Source organism: Lycium barbarum, chromosome 6 (genome assembly GCF_019175385.1).
Source record: "Lycium barbarum isolate Lr01 chromosome 6, ASM1917538v2, whole genome shotgun sequence".
NCBI classification, from domain to species: Eukaryota; Viridiplantae; Streptophyta; class Magnoliopsida; order Solanales; family Solanaceae; genus Lycium; species Lycium barbarum.
In genome coordinates this window covers 23,841,592-23,866,673 of record NC_083342.1, presented here as the reverse complement: position 1 = coordinate 23,866,673, position 25,082 = coordinate 23,841,592, and the positions used below count along the sequence as shown (strand labels likewise).

Below are 25,082 nucleotides of genomic sequence, written 5' to 3'. Positions count from 1 at the left end.
GAACCAAGCGAAAAAAAAAGTTTACTTGAGAATGAATAGAGAAGCAACAGCATTGGAGAGAGAGAGAGAAATGAGCAGCAATGGAGAGAGAGGAACGAGCAACAACAATGGTGGTCGCCGGTTTTTGCAGCAGCAACAGAGAGAGACAGAGACGAACTGGGAACTGTTTTTTTTTTTTTGAAATAAAATGAACAAGTAGTTAGGGTCGCGGGGGGAACTGGGTTGGAAAGAGTTTTTGTATAATGTGTGTGGGTTGGAAGAAGTTTTTGTATAATGTGTATAGACTTTTGTGTATTTTGTAAAAGATTATAAGTTTTAAAAATTATAATTCAGTCTCAATTTTATTTTTAAGATAAGTTTAACCTTGGCTGGTCAAACTTGTCACCATTTCTAATTATGAGACTTTTTTGTCACCAAAAGTTAAATCTTCCGAGAGAGAGAGAGAGAGAGAGAGAAGAGGAACGTGTAATAATGAAGAAAAGAACTCAACCGAACAAGCAAAGCAAAGCAAAACCATGACTTCTTCCAAAATTCTCTTTTTTGCACAACAATTTTCTTACCCTTTTGATAATAATGGCTTCTCTAATCCAGATATGTGTCAAATTACAATTTTTTTAAACCCTTTTTTCCCTTTGGTATATATACATCTTATTTTCCAATTTCTTCTGCAATAAAATGATGGTTCAATTCTTGAATTTTTTGCCTGGTATGCCACCAAGATTGAATTTTTAAGGAGATTGGGAAAACCCCAGAAAGGTTTTGTTGAGGAAAAATGATGGAAGGTATCAAAATTAAACCTTTTTTTTTTTTACAGATCAAGAATCAGATATAATTCTGTGTGTTTTACCATTTTTTTGGATTTTTCAATTGCTGGTGTTCCTTGGGTTTTAGAGATTTTTGGTTTTTGTGTGCTGTTTTAAGTTGAGTTATGGGTAAATTCAGTTTCAGTTTATGCATTGTTGTGAGTTTAAAGATTCTGCTTTTACAGCTTTCAAGTATGTGATATGAGCTTTAGATGTTATCTCTGTGATTAGTTGTTTTTCTTAATGGCACATTTTTTGTAGATTAATTAAGCCTTGATGTCCTCTTTAGTTGTGTGTGGTAGAAAAAATGATAGAAGGTATCAAAATTATACCTTTTTTCTGTTACAGATCAAAAATCAGATGTAATTCTGTGTGTTTTATCACTCTGTTGGATTTTTTAATTGTGGGTATTTCTTGGGGTTTAGAAATTCTTGGTTTTATGTGCTGTTTTAAGTTGAGCTCTATGGGTAGTTTCAGTTTCTGCATTTCTGTGATAATGAGCTTTAGATGTTATCTTTGTGTTATTGGTTGTTGGGGGGGGGGGGGGGGGGGGGGTTTGCACATTTCTTGCAGAGTAATGAGGCCTTGATGTGCTCTTTTGTTGTGTGTGGTAGAGAATGTTAAAAGCTGCTAGTTTGATGGTGTGTAAATAATGTAAATCATGCTTCATAACATAAGAAAATAAAAAATTAATGATAATGTTATAAGCGGAATGGATATAGAGGATTCACATAACCAAACTCTAACTGATTTGGGATTGTTGATTGATGATTGACTGCTAATGGTTCCAAAGTATCAGGTGGATTGGGCAATTTGCAAGATTGAATGTTCCTTTATACTTGAAGATTTATGTGTAATGTAGGTGTTTTGTGGTTTTGTGTGTAGTTTGTTTTTTTTTTGGGGGGGGGGGGGGGGGGGGGGGATGGATTTGAGAGTCTTGCTGATACAGTCAAAGCCTCTGTATAATAGCATCATTTGTTCAAACTTATTTTGGCTACTATAGAGAAATGCTGTTATAGAAAACATATAACATAACATAACATGAAAGACCGGTTCCACAGAGAACATGGCTGCTATAGTGAATGTTATTATAGAGAGGTCTGGCTGTATATGGATTACTTTATTTGTAACATGATATTGGCAATGTCTTGACAAGGGAAGTGTTAATTGGTTATGATGATAGGGAATGGATTGAATTTGGAGATAACTAAGATTATCTATACAAATGATTAATGTGATGTTCCACTACAATGGTGCATGCATAGCAGGATGGCATTCTGAGGACTATAAGTGGTTGAAACTTGAGATACTGATGATCGAGATTGCATTTTTTCTTTCGTTCTATGCTAGGCGCATGACTAAGGTCACTGTGTATCAGATATGTAACATATTTGCATTGGGAAATGCCCTTTTTCCTTTCATTTTCCATCAGAGCTGGAATTCAAATTGCTACTTTAGCCTCTAAATATGCAATACATAAAAGGAAGATCTTGATGAGGGTTTACAGTCAGTGCAACTATGAAATCTATGTTATTCCTTTTTCTCTAATTCTTTAATCCTGTGTTCTTTGGTTAATTTTTATGTTGCTTCTAAATGAAATGAGTTCCCTGAGTTGGGGAGGGGTGACCAAGTAAAGCTTCTTTTTGTACATGGAGGATCGGATTTCAACAGGTCTCATTTGTTCTTCATAGGATGTATCACCAGTACAGTCAGATGCGTAGAGCTGTCTGCAACAGCTGGCAGTTGTAGCGATGATTTAATGATATTCTGTGTGGGAACTATGCTGTACCTTCATGTTAAGATGATCTTTTGAAGAAGAAATATGGCCATTTGGAATTACTTATCCTAAAAAACAGAGAAAAAGAAAGGAGAATGTATGACCAGAGTCAACTCAGATCTGGTTTTTGAAGTGTTCCATTGTCACTGAATTGTTACACACGATCCCCTTCCAAAGTCCCCTTCTCTAGTTTATTTTGGGAACAGTTGATAGTCCTTATTCCAGCTTGGATAATAGTTAAATTGTTGACGCTGTTAATCTTTTGCAGATTTATGTGAAGTGCATTCTGAAGATGATAAAGGTCACCCTGAGAAAAACAGGAAAAGAATAATCAAGACACGTGCTCAGGTCGAAGCACTGGAGAAACTTTATGAACGTAATTGATCATACTCACTATATATATATATATATATATATATATTTTATTTTTTATTTTTGCAATGAACCACAACATCATGCCTGTTGTTTCAGACTTAGCAGTAAGAGAAAGTTTATAATTTTTCAGAACACAAATATCCTACCGACGAGCTGAAAGCTGATCTGGCAGAGTCATCGGGGTTATCAGAAAAACAAATTTCTGGGTGGTTTTGTCACAGGAGGCTGAAGGACAAGAGGCTGGCAAAGGGGGAAATATATTCCAATGGAAGACAAGATCGTTCAAGTGGTGTTATTCAGGATCATGGCAGCGGATTTAGGCAGGATTCTTGTGGTAGCACCAAGCAAGCGGATGATAGGAAATTTGATCATCGGGAAGTTGAGAGTAGAAGGCTAACTGGCCCAGAACTCTCAACTGCAGATGTGACATATGAGGTTGGAACTCATTTTAGACAAAAGTCTAATCGCATGGACGATGAATCTTCAAAGAGCAGCTCTTCATTACGGAATGAACGTTTTTCGCAAAATGCAGAACCATACGATATAGCAACTTCAAGATACATATCGCAGAATTTACCCACTGATTTTAAGGGAGTAAAACCAAAGAATGGCCCGTCTGGGTATTTAAAAGTAAAGGGTCAGGTAGAGAATGCTGCAATTACTGCTGTGAAGAGGCAATTGGGTAGGCACTACCGACTGGATGGTCCACCACTTGGTGTTGAATTCGATCCACTTCCTCCTGGTTCTTTTGAATCATCAGTGCCAAATCCTGTCAATGGTGAGGTCAAATGCTTTTTTTTTTCTTTAATCCAAGTTTTATGTGCCTGTTTGGAATTACTATTTTCGCTTCAGCTCATGTGTCTTTGTCTTTCAGGAAGATACTTTTTTCTGCTTCGCCATGCTTAGTTCGTATTCAGCCTAGCTGCTTAGTTTTGATTTGTTTCGTGCTATACACGACAAAAACCCTCTGTCTTATCAAAGTTTTATCTCAGAAAAACATGATATTGATAGCTTCTTTTTTTCTTTTGATAAGATATTGTTTTATTAAAGCAAGTACCAAGGAGGTACTGCAAAAGTACAACAAAAGGATTACATTCTCACGCAAAGCTTTCAGCTCATAGATTTTATGTATAAACGAGCTGAGAAACGTCCCCCACAATCTGTTCCTTACACCAAAACTATAATTTTGTAAGCACATATATTTTACAAAAGATATACATTGTCTCCCAAAGCATCTTCCATGACCATTCCACTTCCCAATTATCACGCTTTCCAGAAGCATGCCGTAGCAGCTCTTGACAGAAAAGGTTCCATTCTTTTCTGTATTCCATCTTAGAGAATCTTTCTTGCTGCCATCCAAAGTATAAGATTCCAATGGATTTAGTAGCTGGCTGACATCCCAGTCATTCAAATGCCTTCTAAAATTTAGCTGCCATCCGTTTCTTGCAAAACAATCATAATCAGACAGTTTTTGTTACTTGTTAAGTTGTACGAAGTAGGGAACTGATCTGTGAGCCTCCCATTCTCCATCCGTTGATATTTCCAGAATTTTATTCTCCGTCTACCGCCTATTTCCACATTAACATACTGTTGAAATTCCTCTCACATCCTGCTGATATTTCTCCAATTAGCTTCTCAGCAAGAATAAATAACAGGATTTGGACTCCGACAATCCATCTTACTATACTTGGTATTGATAACTTCTTTCCACAGTTCTTCCTTTTCATGTTGTATCTCCATAGCCATTTAAACATAAGACTCTCATTATGTAATCTCAAATTTTTTTTACCCATGCCACCTCTCTTTTTACCCTGCATTATGTCTTTCCACTTCACCGGATGAAATTTCCTCCTTTATTAGATACCTTCCTATAAGAAATTGCTTCTCAACCTGTTTTTTAATCAAGTAATAACCTTTTATTAATAATGGGCAAAAAAGTACCCTTATACAAGGAGGATACCAAAAAGTAGAAAACCACACAAAATATATGGTTTTTTACGAACGACATCCAATCTTCTAGTGGAGCAACATCCCACACTCTGCTTCTTTTTCCCCGTCTTCCAAAGTCCAGCTAAACAATTCTTCTCTGTCTGTGCCTGTAATCATCTATTGTATACCGGACAAATATAATATTCCTCACCACAAGCGAGATGCTATGCTTCTGAACCTGTTAATTCTCTTTCTATATTGACTGAAATAGGCACAAGAATCATGAGGTAGCAGGTATACCCTCTTACACACTATTGACAAGAGTCAATCTTCCTTGGAAGAACAGGTACTGGTCATACAGGGGGATAAGTTTTTCTCACATTTGTCAATTACGACTTGCCACATAGATTGGTCATTATTTCTGGCACCTAGGGGATAGAAACATGATTGTGTTGTCTGCTACATTTTGTAAGATAACTTTATTATAGAAACATGATTATGTGGCCAGCTACGTTTTACTCATAGTTCTTAACTTCTTATTATAACATCAATGTAAAATGCACCCAAGGGTGTTGCTAAGTGGCCGGTGAAGTTAGATTGAAGACCAGATTAGGGTTTGAATCCCAGTAAAGGCAAAATCGTTAGGTGATTTATTTCCCTGTGCCTAACCTGTGGTATATAGAGTTATCTGGTAACTGTACTAGGAAAAGGATGATGGTCCCCGTGAACTTGTTAGTGCTGACAAGTTGGGTCTGTCATCAAAAAGTTGGGCCGGACACCACAAAAAAGATCTAACTGAGAGTAGGACATTTAAATTCTTCTAAGTTTTTCATACCTTGCATATTATTGCAGTTATGCAAGGTATCTACTCTTTAAATTCAATAGATATAGTTATGATTACCCATAATGGAGTGTGCTAGTCTCTGAGATGCAATTTGTGAAGTTTTTTCATGTTTTTCTTGATTTAAGACGTTTCTATTGTACCCCTCTTTGTTTTGCTTCAGCTTTTGTTGTGTCGTGCATATTTGTCCATCCAGAATTACTAGCTTCTTGCTCTGACACTCATATATTGGCAATAAGTATAATTGATTATCAAAAAAATATTGGCAGCAACTGTTGAACTCGTGTTCTTCCCATCTGAGGGGATTAAAATAGGAACATTTCATTATTTGATCAACTATGCTAAGCACTTTATTATATACACAGAAGTTTGCTTTTTAAATTATTCATAGGCATTAGTCTGTGGTATGTGACATTGACGTTGTAGCCAACCTTGATTATGTATTTATAATAAGAGTTACGAGGGATTTTCATGCTGAATGTGAAGCTCTTATTAGTATGTCCAGTATCATCTCAATTCTGGGTTATATATCTGCTAGTTTATATTTGTTGGTGTTACATTTCTTGTTTATACGTTTGAAAAATGGATTCTCAAAGTGTAACTTAGTTCCTGATTCAAAGTGTTGCTCTCTGGTACTGTCATATGAATGCTTCTCAGACCCTTATTACTCTACAGAACCTGTTCCAGCTTGCTCACCAGATATGTCCAACGTCTACATGCGGTCAAATGTAAGTGGATCTTTCTGCATTCCTCTTTATCGGTTCGATTTACGAATCTCAAAACCATCAACATTCTGCATATTGGACATTTGCACAAGAATGCTTAAATTGTACTGTCAACTAGATCAAAACTAGAATTTAGACGATATTTTTAACCCTTTACTACCGGCAGTCAAGGCGAAGGGACTAAGGAAGTGCTATGTTTAGAACTCTGCTTTAGCAAAGCCGCACAATTTGTATATATTAGTGTTAACTGCGCTGCAAACTGCCCTTTTGATTACTGATATGGAGGCCAAAGTTACTGAATTGGTTTTTATCTCACAAAAGCTTGTTCAAACTCAACAATACATCTTTGGTGAATTAGAGTTCATTATGGTTGGATTATTGGACCAAATTTTCTAACTTTAGCTAATGAAATTTTCCACCAAGTGTTGTCCAATGTAGAGGAGCTAACTGTCTCTTGTATGTATTTGCATCTCTGGTTGCTTCTTTAGATAATACTCCTCATTTTCCTTTATTTCATTGGGAACTTTCTAGAATTATCTTCCTTTAGTCCATGAAGAGAAACTTATTTCAAAACTATAAAATACCAGATTGGATCTTTCTTTTCATGGAACTATTCTAAATCCACAGGGGATTACTATGTTCAGATAAAGATGGTTATAACAGCGGAACATTTACCTGATCAAAAAGAAAAGATGGTTATAACAGTGGACTTATCAAATTAAGGATCGTTATAGCAGCGGAACTTTTAGCAAAGAAATGGGAGTTCCTGATGGCTGTTTCATTGTGTCGTTTTACTTTAAATATTGTAGTATTGCTTTTTCTGATAAAAATTGTATAATACACTTCTATAAAGAGATAACCCGACTAATCACTCTGTTATAATAATGATGCTTTTTCGAGTGACTTACCCGTACTATGTCTAAAGTACCAAATTTAGTTCTTTATAGTAAGTGGAATTGCTGTCCTTGAAAAAGATTAGTAATGTAGTTCAAACTTAAGCAAAGTAAAGTAAGGTGAGTTCTGTTGATTTACTTTTGAAACAGCTCTCTGTTACGAGAATCACACTTTTGAGGTTCGAAAGGGATGTTTGCACTAATCAAGATAATTCCTATAGAATGGTGTTTTGTGAATACACCAGTTATTTCATTCATCACATTAGTGCCTTTCTTGGAATTGGAGATCAAAAAATGAGTCTGGAGTAAAATCTGTCCTTGGAGATAAAAATTAGTCCTGTATATGTACTTTGTTTCATTTTTTAATGTGTTTTATCTACAAGGACCCAGTTAAGGATGGACTTCTTTACTTGCTTTTTGGGGCCGCTCATGTTATAAAGTTACCATATATAGATCTTACTGTCTAAACCAAAGCACTTGTGATATCTCGTTTCTTGAATTATACATATTTTTCTTTTGCATTGCCTCATCAGGGATTCGGATCCAATTCCAAGTCCAACTCTCATGATTCTGATCTGGGTGATTTGAGCTTCAAAAGAAAACCCAATTCCGCTCATCCTGAATATCGCTTCAACGCAAGGCCTATGCAGACGTCCTCTGAGCATAATGAATATCCTGAGTGGAACTCATCATTAGACATGTATGAAGGTTCTGCAAGAAAAATGGCAGTTGACAGCAGAGACAGCCGTAAGTTTATGGCCAAACATGGACGTGGAGACATGAGAACTAGTACTGGTTCAAGCGATGGTCTTCAAAGTCCCTTTGTTGGAAAAGTCAATGTGGCGCAAGTGACACCTCGGTTCAGTAGCCGCAATGAAGCGAGCCTTAAGGTGTTAGAGAAGGAATATTTTGATCGCAAGCCTTCTGATTTTAAGGGAAGCGACTATCATAATTTTGGAGCGAGAGAGCTCCCCCAAATAGTTGAAAAGGTATAGTACCACTTTGCTTTATACGTTGTTGTTTTACGGTCCAGCAAAATCCTGATACATTTCTTGAAATGATATATAGGACCACATCAGTGGAAAGAGGCCAGCAGTTAATGAAAATTGTAATCTAGTTCCTGTGAAGGTGAAGGTTCAGATTCCCCGACACAATGAGACAAGAGTAAGCTTTATGGTTTTTGTTAATACATGCAACTTCCTTTTGGTTTAGACATGGTTATGAATTCTATAAACCCAACTTTATTTAAAGGTTGTTAAACGAGCAATGAATGAAGTTCCCGACCATCAAGAGTACTTGAGGAGAGCATCCGTGATGGGAATACCACTGCAGACAAATCATCATATAAGGTTTGGCCAACTTAAAGAACTTGATTTTAGACAACCTAGTATTTGTTATTCTGTCTATGTATTTAACATGTTTGTTTAATAGGATTTTTGGAATATGGCTCCACTTTGAGATGATCATGGGACTTGATGTCATGACTATTGAGAATCATATTTACCCCTTGAATGATTAATCTTAGAACTGATGTACGACCTTCATTTGTTAATTTTGCTCCATCTCTAGAAGGTTGATCATAAAACAGAGCGCAGGTTAATATTTTCTGGTACCATGTGCAATATTTCCTTGGTAGTTTCTAGGTTGTGCTGTTATCTGAGTCTTTCTACCTGCTATGACAAATTAAAAAAGCAATGTGTTCTGAGGTTGTCCTCGTCATATTAAAGCTGAGTTATTATAGAATTTTGAACAATTCTTTACGGTTAGCGATGAGTCTGTTTGTGTTTTCTATAGGACAGCTGCAGAGATACCACCTAGCTTTAGTGAAGATGAAGAAACGGAAGACACCAGTTCGTTCGAGGGTTAAAAGATTTGCTTTTGACTGAAGGAAAGTAACAGGTCCATTAGTTTTAGGAATATTTGTTGGATTTATGTGTCGATACAACTCCTTTGGATATGTACAGTTCAAGATAACTTAAATCCAATCGTCTTTACTCCCAGCATGTGAGGAGATCTTTCGGTGTTTGTATAGTTCAAAATATTTGTATCCCATTTTGTAGCTGGATGCTGAAATAGGAATACTGTTTTTGAGTAATATATGCTGTCATTTAGCTTAAGTAAGGTACTTCCATTATACAAAGGAGGGGACCTTTTCTCAATTTTGTGAATGTCATCCCTGCGCAGGGACTATGCTTATCTACTTTGTATCGTTCCAGTTTTAGTGGAAGAGGAGAGTTTTGAGTGTATTCTCTTCAAAGAATCTAAATCATATGAATATGATTGTGCAAGTTTAATTTGTATTGTAAATACGGTCATAGAGACGTGAGAAGTCTTGTTTAGGTGATTTCTTCACATTTGCTCAACCCTGGTGGACAGATTACCTGCACGTGTTGGTGGGAGGTAGCAGGTACCTAGTGAAATAGTTGAGGTGCATGGAAGTTGGTCCGAACACAACAATGTGGTATAAGTCGGGATATATTCTTTTCCCAATTAACGATGATGAAAATTAAAACTTCTACTTATATATATATATATATATATATATATATATATATATATATGTATGTAAAATGAGGGCTAATAAGACAATATAAAATAAGATATTGATAAGATAAGAGATATAGAGAGGAGGGAAATAACTTTTTTTCTTATTTCAAGTGTATTGTACATAATCTGAGAACACTTACTATTTATAGGATGTTATAATCATCCTAAGAGTTACAAATATTAAGTGCACACTTTAAGAAGTACATGAATCAAATTGGTTCATAGAATGAGAGGGACATCCATACAATGTATATTTCATAACGCTCCCCCTTCGATGTCCATAGTTAATGTGCCTCATTAAAACTTTACTAGGAAAACCTAGCGAAAAAAATCTTTAGTGAAGGAAAAAGAGTACACACATCTTGTAATACGTAGTGTTGCCTCATTAAAAATCTTACCAGGAAAACCCAATTGGGACAAAACTTTGGTTAAGGGAAAAAAAGTACAGCACGTATTTTGCTCCCCCTCATGAAAACTTCACTTGATATCTCGGAGACGATGCATTCCAATCTTGTATCTCAGCTTCACAAAGGTTGATGTTGGTAATACCTTAGTGAACATATCTACAAGATTATCACTCGAACAGGCCTGTTGAACATCTATCTCACCATTCTGTTGAAGATCATGTGTGAAAAAGAATTTTGGTGAAATGTGCTTTGTTCTGTCTCCTTTGATGTATCCTCCCTTTAATTGAGCTATGCAAGCAGTATTATCTTCATACAGTATTACAGTGTCGTTGGAATCTTTGTTTTCAAAGAAAGACAACATAACTGTAAAATATGTTGAGTCATTGATCTCAACCATACACACTCTCGGCTTGCTTCATGAATGGCTACTGTCTCAGCATGATTGAAGATGTAGTAGCTAGAGTTTGTTTTGTTGAACGCCATGATATAGTTGTATCCCCAAAAGTGAATAAATAGCTTGTTTGAGAACGGGCTTTATGTGGATCAGATAAATAACCTGCATCTGCATAACCAATCATTTGTGAATTGAATTCATAAGAATAAAAAAATCTCATATCAATTGTTCCTCGGAGGTACCTGAAAATATCCTTAACACCATTCCAGTGTCTTTTTGTTGGAGAGGAACTGAATCTTGCAAATAAGCTTACTACAAAAGCTATATTTGGTCGGGTATTATTGGAGAGATACATTTGTGCTCCAATTCCACTAAGATATGGAGTTTCATCACCAATGAGTTCTTCATCATTTTATTGAGGCCGGAATGGATCTTTATTTATATCAAGTGATCTTACAACCATCGAGGTGCTTAATGGATGTGCTATATTCATGTAAAACCGCTTTAGTATCTTTTCAGTGTATGTAGACTGATGGGCAAACATTCCATTCTTTAAATGCTCCATCTGCAAGCCAAGACAAAATTTTGTCAAGTTCTGTGATTTCAAACTCGTTCTTCAAATATTCTATTGCCTTTGAAAGTTCTCTGGGAGTTCCAATGATATTCAAATCATCAACATAGACAGCTATTATAACGAATTCAGTTTCAGACCTTCTTACAAAAACACAATGGCAAATAGGATCATTTTTGTACCCTTCTTACTCTATAAGACGAATGTACCACATTCATCCTGATTGTTTCAATCCGTATAAAGATTTTTGAAGCTTTATTGAACAAGTTTCTCGATAACTCTTGTATGCTTCAGGCAATTTGAATCCTTCAGGAATCTTCATAAAAATTTTATTGTCTAGTGCCATATAAGTAGGCTGTGACAACATCCATTTGGCGCATATCAAGTTTTTCATGCACTACTAGACTTATAAAATATCTGAGAGTGATTGCATCCAATATAGTAGAATATGTCTCCACATAATCTATGTCAAGCCTTTGCGAAAACCCTTGTGCCACAAATTGTGTTTTATATCTGACGATTTCACTTTTTTCATTTCGTTTTTGCATAAATACTCATTTGTACCCCCACTGGCTTGACATCCTCAGGTGTTCGGACTATTGGTCTGAAAACTTCACGTTTTTCAAGTGAAGCTAATTTTTCTTGGATTGCTATTTTCCATTTTGGCTAGTCGTTCCTTTGTCTACATTCATCAACAGACTTCAGTTCAAGATCTTCATCTTGTTGCATTACTTCAATAGCAACATTATTTCGGTTCCACCTTTTCCCGTGGAGACATAACTTATTGAGATCTCTTCATTATCATCTTTTTCATGTACCTGGGTCTGATCTGATGAGGTTTTATTAGTTATTTTTCCTTGAGAAACTTCATGAGCAATATCTTTCATATGGTCAACTTGATCATTTTTTCGTTTCCTTTTTCGAGAATTTTTATTTTTCGAACCGGCAGGTCTACCACGCTTCATGTGTGGTTTGGACTCGTTTGCGCTATTGGATTGTCCCGGTGGGACATCAACTCAACATGGAGCATTTGCAACCGGAATATGTGATTTAGTAACCCTTGCAAGGTCAGTAAATGGATCTGGCAATTGATTTGCAATATTTTTACAAATAAATGATCTTTTGAACCTCTTGATTGCATTGCTTTGTACGAGGATCCAAATGAGACAGTGATAATGCATTCCAATCTATCTTTTTTTCTTGCTGCTTATTTTCTCCTCCTAATATTTGGAAAACTGATTCATCAAAGTGGCAATCAGCAAATCTGGTTGTAAACAAATCTCCCGTCATGGGCTCCAGATATTTAATAATAGAAGGAGATTCATAACCAACATTTATTCCCAATCTTTTTTGGGGACCCATCTTTGTGCGTTTAGGTGGTGCAATTGGAACATATACTGCACAATCGAAAATTCTAAGATGGGAAATATTTGGCTCCTGACCTAAAGTCAATTGTAATAGGGAGGTTTTATGATAACTTGTTGGCCTCATGCATACAAGTGCAGCTGCATGCAAAATGACATGTCCCCATACTAAAAGGGGTGGTTTGGTTTTCATAAGCAACGGTCTAGCTATCCACTATAGGCGCTTGATGAATGATTCTGCTAGACCATTCTAAGTATGAACATGAGCAACATAATGCTCAACCGTTATCCCAGTTGCCATACAATAATCATAAAAAGCCTGAAATGTAAACTCACCGGCATTGTCGAGAAGAATTGTCTTAATTGCATAATTTGAAAATTGTGCTCTTAATCTTATTAATTGAGCCAACAATCTCGCAAATGCCATATTGTGAGTTGATAATAAGCACATATGTGACCACCTCATAGATGCATCTATCAAAATCATATAGTACCTGAATGGTCCATATGGAAGGTGAATGAACCCACATGTATCACCCTGTATACGTTCCACAAATGCAAGGGATTCAATCTCAACTTTTGTTGTTGATGGTCTAATAATCAATTTCCCTTGGAAAGATGCAGCACAGGAGAATTCCTTAAATTGAAGAATCTTCTGGTTCTTCAGTGTATGCCCTTGTGAATTCTCAATTATTTTGTACATCATATTAGAACCGGGATGGCCCAACGGATCATGCCAAATAATAAAATCATTAGGACCCGTAAACTCCTTGTGTACTATGGCATGTGATTCAAATATACTAACATTGGTGTAGTATTAGCTAGAGGAAAATACGGGTAATTTTTCATGTATATACTTCCTTCCCGCTTTTATTGTAGTAATATAAAGGTATTCAACCTTTCCTTCATTGGTGGTCTCAACATGATAAACATTTTGGCGAATATCCTTGAAACTCAACAGGTTCCTTTGAGACCTACTATAATATAATGCATCATTGATAGCCAATGCGGTTCCTCCAAATAGCAATAAGGTCGCTCTTCCAGGGCCTTCAATTAATTTTGTACTACAAGATATTGTTATAACATTGACTTCTTTCATAATTAAATAAGAGAAATATCTCTCATCTTTTAATATGGTGTGCATTGTAGCACTATCCATAAGGCATATATCTTCCTTATTATTCATGCAACCAACTGAAGACTGGGGATTATCCATATTCTTTATAAAACAAAATTTGTTTATTAGAAATCTTGAAAATTTATAATGACATAATAATTCTTTCCAAATCATACTAGAAATATACGAAATAACAGAATAATATGCTTTACGAAAAATATAAATAGTTGAAAACAACATTTATTATGGTTCATTCCCCAGTAACAAGTCTTCAGTCATGATCCTCAAAGAAGTCGCCAGCTTCTAAATGAGTTGTACCCGGAAGACCTTCATAATCATCATTTTATTAACAAAGTTTGTCTCGACTTTATCATAATTATTCATACGGTCCGCCTCAATATCATTTTGAAAGGTTAAAGAGCCTCCATTTACTTTTCCTTCCTTTTGATGGAGGATTGATAAATCTTGACAAAATGTTTAGGCGTACGATAATTTTGTGCCCAATGCCCCTTCATGCCACATTGATAGCAAATATAGCTTTTTCCCTTTGAAATTTTGAGAACCCTTATTATTCTCTTGTTTATAATGACCATCACCATGAGTATTATTATTTCTTCCTTTGTCACGCCAACGTTTATTTATACGATCCCGATTATTATTTAGTCTTCTTTCAGACTTTTGATCTTTCACTATCACATTCGCTTCTGGGAATGAAGCAGATCCAGTGGGATGGGCTTCATGATTTTTCATTAAAAGGGCATTATGTTCCTCAGCCACCAGAAGGCATGACATCAACTCAGAATATTTATGAAAGCCTTTCTCACGGTATTGTTGCTATAACACAATATTTGAGGCATGGAAAGTAGTAAGTGTCTTTTCCAACCTATCCTCATCATTTATCTTTTCTCCACATAATTTTAGTTGGGAAGTGATCCTGAATGCTGTAGAATTATACTCCCTCCGTCCCAATTTATGTGCTATAGTTTGACTGGACACAGAGTTTAAGAAATAAAGAAAGACTTTTGAATCTTGTGGTCTGAAATAAGGCAAAGATATTTGTGTGGTTATAGATCATCTCGTTAAGCATAAATTGTAAAATTTAAAGTTAAATTGTTGCCAAATAAAGAAATGTATCATTCTTTTTGGGATAGACTAAAAAGGAAAGTATATCACATAAATTGGGACAGAGAGAGTAATCAACTACCGTCTTAAAATCTTGAAACCATAAGTGCATCCACTCATAACGAGTTCTTGACAATACCGTGGCCTTTAGATGGCCATACCTTCCCTTCAAACTAGTCCATAATTCAAATGGACTTTTCAAGGTTAAATATTCACATTTTAACCCTTCATCAAGATGATGGCGAAGGAAAATCATAGCTTTCGCTTTATCTTGACTTGATGCTTCATTTCCTTCGACTATAGTATCACCAAGACCTTTAGCGGTAAGGTGAATCTCAGCATCAAGTACCCATGACAAATAGCTCTTTCCAGAGATGTCAAGTGTCACAAATTCAAGCTTTGATAAATTCGACATAGTGAAAAATTGAAATATTGAAAGTCGTTTGGTGAAAGCACCTCAGAGATCATTAGAGCTTTGGAGAGTAAGCAAAATGACTCCGATATGAGCAATTCGTGTTGATAACGTATTGTAAAATGAGAGCTAATAAGACAATATAAAACAATATATTGATAAGATAAGAGATATAGAGAGGAGGGAAATAACTTTTCTTCTAATTTCAAGCGTATTTTACATATATTTATAGAATGTTGTAATCATCCTAAGAGTTACAAACATTAAGTGCATACTTTAATAAGTACATGAATCAAATTGGCTCATAGAATGAGAGGGACATCCATACAATGTATATTTCATAACATAAGTGTAACTTTTTTGGATGTGTCCATGATAATTGAATAATATTTTTGTTATAGGTCCAGCATATTTGTATAATCCATGACACAAGTTGATGTGCAACTTTTAAAAAGAGTTTATGAAGGTTTATCAATTAGTTTCTAATGAGATTGGCATCTAAATTTGCGATTGTGCGAACGTACAAGTATTTAACAAACATTTACTACCTAGTGTTACCGGGAACATTACTTTATTTTTAATTCTGACTTTACAAATTATAAAGAATACATCAGTTTATCCAAATTGTGTTCTTAATTTATTATTCATCAAGCAGTTCTTTTTTCTAGTCTTTCCTTTTGTCACAAATCTGAGTAATCTTTACTTTATTAGCCTAAAGGTTGCTTTAGCAATCTTTACTCGTCTTTCAAGGTTAGTGATTAGCCTTCTTTCTTAGGTCAAGGGAGCAAGAAAACAGTGAAAAAAACCTAGCGGGACATGACACAAAAATTTGAAAAAGGAAAAAAAACTACTATCATATTAAATCAATCCTGACCTATAAAATGAACAACGAGCTTATACGACTTCTTAGCTTACCCTCTTTGTTTCTTAAAAATGCAAGCGTGAGGCGAGCCAAATATAGAATAATCGTCTTTGAAGGTATAGGTTTGGATATAACTAGAATTTCATGTTTATAAAACTCCAAATATGAAAATGTATGTTAAAAATAAGTAGGAAGAGTGAAAATACTAGAGTACCTTGATACTCCTGGTGGCTTTTTTTTTTTTTTTTTTCATTTGAGCTTTTATTCCTCTACTTTTATGGGAGACAATTAATTATGTATGATGTTAAAGAGAAAGATGTCCTAATTGTACTTTCATCACAACCAAATTTATTTTATGAGCAGATTGTGAGTCATACATTGCTGACTTTGGGTTGAACAAGATACAAGTTCCAAATTTAAAATTTAACGTATGTTGAACTAGCTACCCTAAATTATTAAGCTGATTAGCTCAAATACTCTTTAATTGATAGCCCTTATAAAAAATAATATGGATTATAAGAATTATATATAGTAAAAACTGAAAGGAAATTAAATAAGCAATCGACTCGATCGATTAAAACTAAAAAGATAGAAAAATGACGTTGTCAGAAAGTTGCTATAGCTAGCAACTTGCATTGCCTGTATTGGCACTGAATTCAAAAAGTTCATTGTTGTTAATCATTTTGACAGATGCCATCTAGTAAGGTTAAAAGTGACCAGCTTTAATTAAAATACTACTCTAATTTTAAGTCTTCAATCAGGTTTATGATCTCAAATTATTTTTAATTCGGTGGATGACCCTTTAATTAGATTAAAGAATATAAAAATATCAACTTTTTTGTTGTTAATTTCTTTTCCTTTGTTAATAATCAACCTTCTTGATCGTTTATCAACTCATGGTCGCTAATCAATCTCCTTCTTTAATGATGGAGATTATATTCAACTCTCTTTTTGATCGTTTATCAACACATGGTTGCTAATCAATCTTTTTATTAGTTGATGGAGGTCATTTTCTTAACTTCAAATTTACGAGATGAAAATTATAATTTGTGAGTGTCGTGAAGAGTTTCCATTTTCAAGTTTCTCAAGCAAGACTTAAAGACTTGTAAGTAAATAGGGATCCACAACAAATACATTGATAATTTTGGATGAATCTTGCAATAATTCAAAGACAAAAAAGATATGATTATCTTAATAAATGAATTTCTCTTCACCCGGCTTAAAGCAACAATTAGTACTTTTTAATAGTGTAAAAAATAAAAAGTAGTTAACACTTTAAAATAGATTAAAATATAAAAAGTGTAAGAAGATACATCCAAATTATATAATATTCTGATATATTACACATGCATGCTAATAATATGTGGACGCAATATTCTTTCAAATCACTAAGTTACGTTTTAGTTATAGAAATACATACTAGTCAAATCGTCAAAAGAAAATGCAATGCTTTGAGCATATTTTAGAATTTAGATAATCAAAAACATACGACGGAGTATACGTCTTGGGCGAACAATCTCAGGTACAAAGTATGCATGATGTCGTCGAGGCTTTAGTCTTCAAAGACTTTAACCGTTCTCCTTATGAATGTTCGAGGTGCTTAAAATTATCTTATCTGAGTTTTGAAGCGAGTTTTGAACTACTTAAAATGAACAGCAAGTAAAGTTAGCCAACATTATATATTGCAAGAGATCATGTTCTTCATTATCATAGAACATTTGACGTATGTCAAATCTGTAACCTTTGAGTGCCAAACAATCAAAATTCTAGGTATTATGCCAGAAACTTTGAACTACTACTAACAAGTTAATCGACCAAATTGGTGGCTCATTTTTTTTATTTTTTTTCCATTTTGTTAGCTATGTTAGACATTAGATATCACTCAATAATCAAGCATCTCCACATGACAAAAACTTTCCTTTGTGGGAAAAAAGTGTGTAACTTATATTTGAAAGTGGATAATACTTTGCTTGAAGATCTTTTCAATTGCATGTGGCAAAGGTTGTTGACTTTATAATTGACAAGCACATTACCCAAACATAATTTGCAAAAAGGAACTAGGGGACCATTTTAATTTGCATAATTCTCCCTTGTGGATCCTTTCTTTCCTTTTTCTTTTTTTTATTCTAAAAAAAAAGTGCATGAACTTGTGGTGATAGTTATCGTCAATGGGTTGGAAAGACAAGTGTCTTGTCAAGGGTATTTTTGGTTAAATTGCAATTTGTTTTAGGAAGGTTAGTCTTTTATTTTTCTTCTTTTGGTCAACATGTTTATATATTGCAAAAAAGTTTCAATAATGTGTTGGATGAATTGTAATGTGTTGGGTATAATTCTATTTGAAGATAGGATTGTCCGTAAATGTTATGCTAATAAATTTTTCAATTGTTAATTTGAAACAGATAAAATGTTTATTTTTTAGTGTAGTCTAATTTATTTTAAGTTTAATCTCATTCGCCTCACGTAACACTACTAATTTTAATAAGTCAATTAGCGTTATTGTTTGTTTATTTGAGAAATATCGTACATTTTTTTATATAACATTAACTATGTATCTCATTGTTCTTTCGAAATATTAATTTCTGATTACACATTTTAAATTTGAAGAAACACCCACTGAGTAATGTAAATCGCATTTCTATTAATTTATATTATATGGAGAATCATCTATTATTATAAATTTTAGGTATAGTTTGATATTCAAACAAAACTTTAGGGCACATAATTGTTTTTCACCTCCTTTAGTTAACCTAGCGTAGCTTAAAAAATATTAAAATAAGATTTAATTCATGTCAACTGACATCATAAAGAGTTTTTGGACTATAAGTGTATTATTATAATTTGTTGTAGCGTGTAATTTGCCTTATTTATCAGTTACTAATCATGTTTTATGAATATAAATAACTAAAGACAGAGTCAAAATTTTAGTTTATGAATTTTGATCTACAATCCACTTCGTTTACTGGATTCTGCAAATATTATCAATATATATTAAATAAATTTTTAACACAAATACAAAATTTGACCCATGAATTATTAACTACAGTGATAGCTTTGCCCCTGTGAATAGTTATATATAATTATTGGTAATTTGATAATGTAATTGGTAATGTATAAAAGTTACTCTTCCCAATAAAGTGTGAACCCTCATGGAAGTCTTTGTAATTAACCCAAAACATTCATGAACCATAGCTGACAAATGTCCGTTATTTTTTATTATAAAAATGCTGAACATTTTCTGTTTGAGATGGTCTATTAGAATTTTTAAATGTTTGAAACGGCTAATAATATAATAATCTTTTTAACCGTCAAGGTGGCAGGTGTAATCTATGGCTAATTTTGAACTAACCCATGATTAGTAATAAAAAAAAAATAACGAAGTAAATTAGAAATAATGATCAACAGAATCATATTGTGATGATTTTATTGTATTTCTTTTAAGTAATGTCTTAAGAAATATCTTTTTTGAGTGTAGTATTAGCAAGCAATTCTGGCATAATGTTTCCCAACACAATACTACAAATATTGTCACTACTACCACCTTCAGTAGTATTTCCTCTTTGATCAATAACTGGAAGAGACTCAAGAAACATGATTTTGACCATTTGATCAGCACCTTTTTAGTTTGGGGTATTTGGTCAAATAGAAAAAGCAACCTTTTCAATAACAAGCACGACCAACCTTATTTCAGACATCTTTACAGCAAAGCTATTAAATTCTCCTCAATATGCACCCCCATCTCCATGGCCAGAACCAGAACTAGAGTATACATTAAATGGAATCCTCCAGCGCAAAATCATTACAAACTCAACACTGACGGCTCATGCTTTGGGAACCCAAGTTGCGAGGAATTTTTTTTGTGTGAGGGGGGGGGGGGTGATAAGGGATTGCCATGGACAATGGGTGCTAGGGTACATGGAGGGCCTACCTCATACTACTAATAATCTTGCTGAATTAACCAGTCTTATCAGGGACTTAAACTAGTTGTGGAGCATAATTTAAAATCAATTGAAATCAGCACTGATTCGACAGAGGTAATAACTATGATAAATAACAGACACCTGCCTTATAACAATATTATCTCTAAATGCAAGTCATTAATCAGGACGCTGGGCCATCCAGTACTAAAGCATGAATACCGGGAGCTGAATAAGGTGGCAGACCGGCTGGCAAAAGAAGAAGGAAGGCAATAACTTGTTGAGGAACCCAGACTATACCCAAATCCCCCTTCCCCATTTTTTTAATACTTATCTTGCTGATGTAATGAGCGCTGTTTTTGATAGACTCGTTCCTTTTTGTAATGTTCCATTAATGGGTGTTAACCCAAGACAAGCAACAAGCAATGCTGCCCTAACTAGTTTATAAGTAGCATATATATATATATATATATATATATATATATATATATATATATATATTATGAAAGAAGTACCCCATTAACCGAAAAAAAAAAGTCTTAATTTAATTTGCTTCATTACAAAAACGTGACAATACTACTACTTCGCTTAGTCCATTCAATTTAATTTGCTTCATTTTCTTCAACTATTTAAATATAGATTGAAGCGTATTTGACTGTACCCTATTGATTATGAAATAAGAGATAGGACATTGGAATTTAATTACTTGATCTATGAAATCATATTTTGATGATTTATAGGAGAATCAGAATTTCTTTTCAACTTCGAAATTGGGAATGGAATTTTTCAACTGGACAGAATTCGATTCCCATGACCAAGTGCTTGGAATGGAGGAAATGAAAGGGAAAAAAAAAAGAGAAAACGTACGAAATATGAAATTAAGCGTGAAAATGGGGAAAAGAATTGGTGGACTTATGACATGTTACTTTTTTTTTTTAAATTGTTTTTATTACATAGGGGTAGGGGAAGGGGAAATGGGGAGGAGATTACAATGTGGGATGCGAACCATCACCAATAAGGTGAAAGTTTAGATAGCCAACCAACTGAGCTACTAGATCCCTACGACACTGTTACTTCTACTTTGTAACTCAAGCCATTTTTCTTTACTATAAAAACATTTTTGAAATATCCTTTTTAAATGATACTCCTATAATTTGTATTTTTTAATATAAAAATATTTAAATTAATGTCCGACTACCCACGAAAAAATCATTCTTCTTTCTTTTCTAGACTTTAAATGTAAGGGTGTTAAGTGGGTGATTAGTTGACCCCTAATCAGATTCAGAGTTGAGGTTGAACTGCTCGGAAATCGCTAAAGGGGTAAGGGGTGAGGACCCAAACATGAGTTGGGTTATGCATTGAGTCGCAAGATTGGCCCACCAAAGGGACCACTCTAGGCCCCTGATGGGACCAGCTTGGGATCAAATTATTTTAAAAATAACAATTATTTTTTTCTTTCTTTTTAATGTCCTGAAAGGCTGAAGAAAATGTAATTTACATCTCTTCTTCTTTTTTTTACTTGCCTTTTTACTTTTCTAAACATAAAAATACACAATTTGTATTGAAACTAGAGAAAAAAAATAAAGAAAGAGAAATTGTGAAAGTTTTTCTTTATTTTGTTTGGCTGAGAGAAAAATAAAATAGGAGAGATATCTAGGTAAAGGAGGATTTTTTTTTTTTTTAAAGGCCAAAACCTTTAACCAAAGGCGTCTTCACAAAAAAACATGTAAACATTGATCAAGGACTAGCCTATACAAAATCCTTCACTATACATAGATGGTGTATTTAAAAATAAGAATAGTAACTGAATCATGGGTTATAAAAAAGGAAATTTTATACTGTGTAGATAACATATAAGAAGTATTTACATGCAGTAATTATATATTAAATTAATTACCTACTATAGCTAGTTATAAAGACACACTGGTACAAATGCTTAGCAACTGAGCTAGGGTTCTAGAACTATCGGAGCATCCAGCGTGGAGTCTTCTCCAAGTCATGAGAGTCTTCTCTTCCTCCTCCACCGCCACTGTCGACAGCACTCATTTTAGGCGATTTTTCTCTTTTATTCTATCCTGTGTGGTTTCAAACAACAATCGCCATTAATGGAAACTTCAAGTTCGTATTTGAGTTCGCCGCTAAGCTCATCAAATCTGAAACAGAAGAACCATCGGATCTGAGTGTATCTTTGTAACATCTAGTGCATTAAACTAGGCTACATTCATGATTCGGGACTTAGAAATCAAGACGGAGTATGTTAGGATGGCAAATTCCCTCTGAATCGATGATTGTACGAGCTGCGAGAATTGTACGGGTCGTACAATAGTGGGCGTACATCTAGGGGAATTGGAAGAGAGCACTGAGAGTTTACAACCCAAGTGCAGGCAGCAAAGTACGGGCTGTACTTTGAAGTACGGGGCTTACCTTGAGCCCGTACTTCTCTCATCGAAATTGATTGATGACTGGAAATTTGACCCAATGTACGAGCCGTACATCACCAGCGTCGGCCAGAACCTATAAATACGAGGGTTCAGTTCTATTTTTCACTTTTCACATTCTCTTAAGCCCTAGGACGAAGTCTTCTCCTCCATCCATTGAAATTCACCAAGGTAATTTATTCGAAGCCATTCCAAGTTAATTCTAACGTGTATCCGTGATTCTTAAGCAAGAATTCATCTTTCTTAACTTAGGGTTTTCAAGAGAACCCAATTAAAGGAATTCAAGATTAAGCTTTGGGATTCTTCTTCAAAGTTCAGATTTTTATTACAAGTTGGAGCGTTACTAGGTATGTAGGGTTCTATCTACGTGTGGGAATGTCTTTGTTCTTCCCCACGCCATGTTCTTCCATGACTATACAAGTTACACCAAAAACTAAGGTTCTAGCCATGTTCATGATAACCCTAAGTTCATGAACCATGATTAACCATAATTGAATGATATATATTTGTTATTGTTTTCTTAATACTCCATTTTGGTTATTGAGAATCTATCGGTAATCTATGAAAAAAAACCATGCTTTGAATTCCATGGGTTCTTAAATACAAGTTATGAACTACCATGCTTATTTCCATGAAAAGCCTACATGTCTGTATGTTTTCATACAAGTATATTATGTAATTATCTATTCATGTCATATTATACTTACAATTCATGTTTACAAATCATGTTTATGAAAAAACATGGGCTCAGATGCCACCTATATTCATGTTCATGTTTTTTGGAGTTATACAGATTACCGAAAAGGCTCAAATAGCCTGAAACTACATTAGCCAACGTAGGATAAGTATCGCTCCACCCAGTTAGGGCGATTCCTTCATGTTTTATTGATTGGATCCTTAATGCCATGTTTATATCTTATACCCCTGGCAATGTATGAGAGCTCTGCTGGTCGGGTCGGGTATCAGACTCCACGTACTCATATAGTGATTCATGTTGTCGGTTATATTTATTCTCTCCCTACTTAAAATATTTTACTTATGTTATATATATATGTGTGTGTGTGTGTGTATTCATGTTCATGACCAGGTTTTAGCTTCAGTTTCAATTTTTAGCTCTTATTATGTTAGTTCATGTGCCATGTTTATCTCCTTCAGTAGCTTTACATACCAGTACATTCAATGTGCTGACGTCTCTTTTCTATTGCCCGGGACCCTGCGTTTCATGATGCGGGTACGGACTTATAGGACGACGGATCTGCTCAGTAGGACCATCTACACATCAGCTTTTGGTGAGCCCATTCTTCGGGGCTTAGTCATTATTTACTTTCATGATTAGTTATACAGTTAAGATACGCTAGGGGCCTTGTCCCAACAAGTATGTTTTACAGTCCAAACTCATGTTAGAGGTTTCATAGACTAGTCAATTATGTTATGTCAGATACTCAGAGTCGTTAGCCATCTTTGGCTCGTTATTTATGACAATCCGCATTTATGTCTTAAATCAGTATTTTCATTATTATTATGAAATCTCATGTTTGTTAAGGATCATCATGGTTTAAGTTATACTGCTCTCATGTTTATGCCCCATGTTGATTCAGCAAGCCATGTGGTTCGCTGGTCACGTGTAGTCAGGCACCGAGTGCCATCTTACGCCCAGACCATGGTTCGGACCATGACAATCTTAAACAAGAGAAATGGAAGCGTCCAAATAGAAGACACAAAAAGATCGCCCGAGTTGCTCCGTCTGACAAAGCAGCGACGATAGAGGTTGATAGCTATGGATCGACCCTCTCTTCCTCCTCGTCATCTTTGCTGCTTTCTAGCCAGAATCCATGGCTTTCTCATATCTGAGTGTATTTTATTTATGTATTTCGAAGGAGATTTGAGCGTATTCTTCATTTTGAGTGTAAATACAGTATATTTTTTGTATTTTCACCTGTATTTATGTATTTCAAAGGAGATTTTTGTGTATTTTTGCCTATATTTTTTGAATTTTTATTGTTTGAATACATCCGAATTGAATACAATATAAAAGTAGCTATGAATGAATACAACCGAATATCCCTATATTTTTTGGATTTTTGTTATTTGAATACAACTGAATTGAATACAGCTGAATTGAATACCGTCGAACTGAATACAACGGAATGCACCCTATGGTGAGAAATTAGTAACTACGAGCCGTAATTAGTTAACTATAGCTACGGCTTGTTAGAAGCGTCCAAGCTATAGCTGTTTATGTAAGTTTCTCTAAAAAGAAATACGTCTCCCAACCTACTAACCTACGTGATGAAGCTTTTTTACTTTTTTAAAGGTTAAAACTAGCATTACAAAAAATTATACCTTTTGTTATTGAAATCTTGTGCAAAAAATTAATAAACATAATCTCTAACAATATGATCTACTACTCAAATAATTAACGTTCATAGATAATTATTAACTAAACCTGGAAACTTAATAGTGAACCTTTTGGAAGGATGTTGTTAGACTTTTTTGGAAGCTTTAATGACTTACCTGTTCCACCAATTTTTGTAATATTTGCTTTTGAATGATTTATTTTTGTAATTTATTTATTTTAGCACATGTTATTC

General features: G+C 34.6%; 3 protein-coding genes and 1 pseudogene across 6 annotated transcripts; 1 reads left to right on the top strand and 3 right to left on the bottom strand.

Annotated features, from left to right (window-relative positions):
* The first annotated feature begins 411 nt into the window (after positions 1-411).
* On the top strand, positions 412-9,460 carry LOC132643630 (homeobox-DDT domain protein RLT1). 4 transcript variants are annotated; one of them, XR_009583685.1, is made up of 9 exons: positions 412-782; positions 2,849-2,956; positions 3,086-3,733; positions 6,383-6,453; positions 7,877-8,332; positions 8,412-8,507; positions 8,595-8,692; positions 8,775-8,938; positions 9,138-9,460. XR_009583685.1 is itself a non-coding variant. In XM_060360105.1 (8 exons), exons 1-8 carry the CDS (start codon positions 773-775, stop codon positions 9,159-9,161), a joined length of 1,506 nt encoding a protein of 501 aa, XP_060216088.1. In that variant the 5' UTR covers positions 413-772; the 3' UTR covers positions 9,162-9,460. The 4 variants fall into 4 exon arrangements, 2 of the variants coding, with proteins under 2 accessions (XP_060216088.1, XP_060216087.1); XR_009583686.1 differs by having other exon boundaries at positions 414-782; positions 6,401-6,453; XM_060360105.1 differs by lacking the exon at positions 8,775-8,938 and having other exon boundaries at positions 413-782; positions 9,143-9,460.
* A 20-nt stretch (positions 9,461-9,480) lies between these two features.
* On the bottom strand, positions 9,481-9,594 carry LOC132600910 (U6 spliceosomal RNA; annotated as a pseudogene).
* Positions 9,595-10,367: 773 nt separating this feature from the next.
* On the bottom strand, positions 10,368-11,046 carry LOC132643951 (secreted RxLR effector protein 161-like). Its single transcript, XM_060360486.1, has 2 exons — positions 10,854-11,046; positions 10,368-10,660 (listed from the first exon to the last, which is right to left on the bottom strand). The coding sequence occupies exons 1-2, from the start codon at positions 11,044-11,046 to the stop codon at positions 10,368-10,370; spliced, it is 486 nt and encodes a 161-aa protein (XP_060216469.1).
* Positions 11,047-14,220: 3,174 nt separating this feature from the next.
* Positions 14,221-15,280, bottom strand: LOC132643950 (uncharacterized). Its single transcript, XM_060360485.1, has 2 exons — positions 15,005-15,280; positions 14,221-14,577 (listed from the first exon to the last, which is right to left on the bottom strand). The coding sequence occupies exons 1-2, from the start codon at positions 15,278-15,280 to the stop codon at positions 14,221-14,223; spliced, it is 633 nt and encodes a 210-aa protein (XP_060216468.1).
* Positions 15,281-25,082: the final 9,802 nt, after the last annotated feature.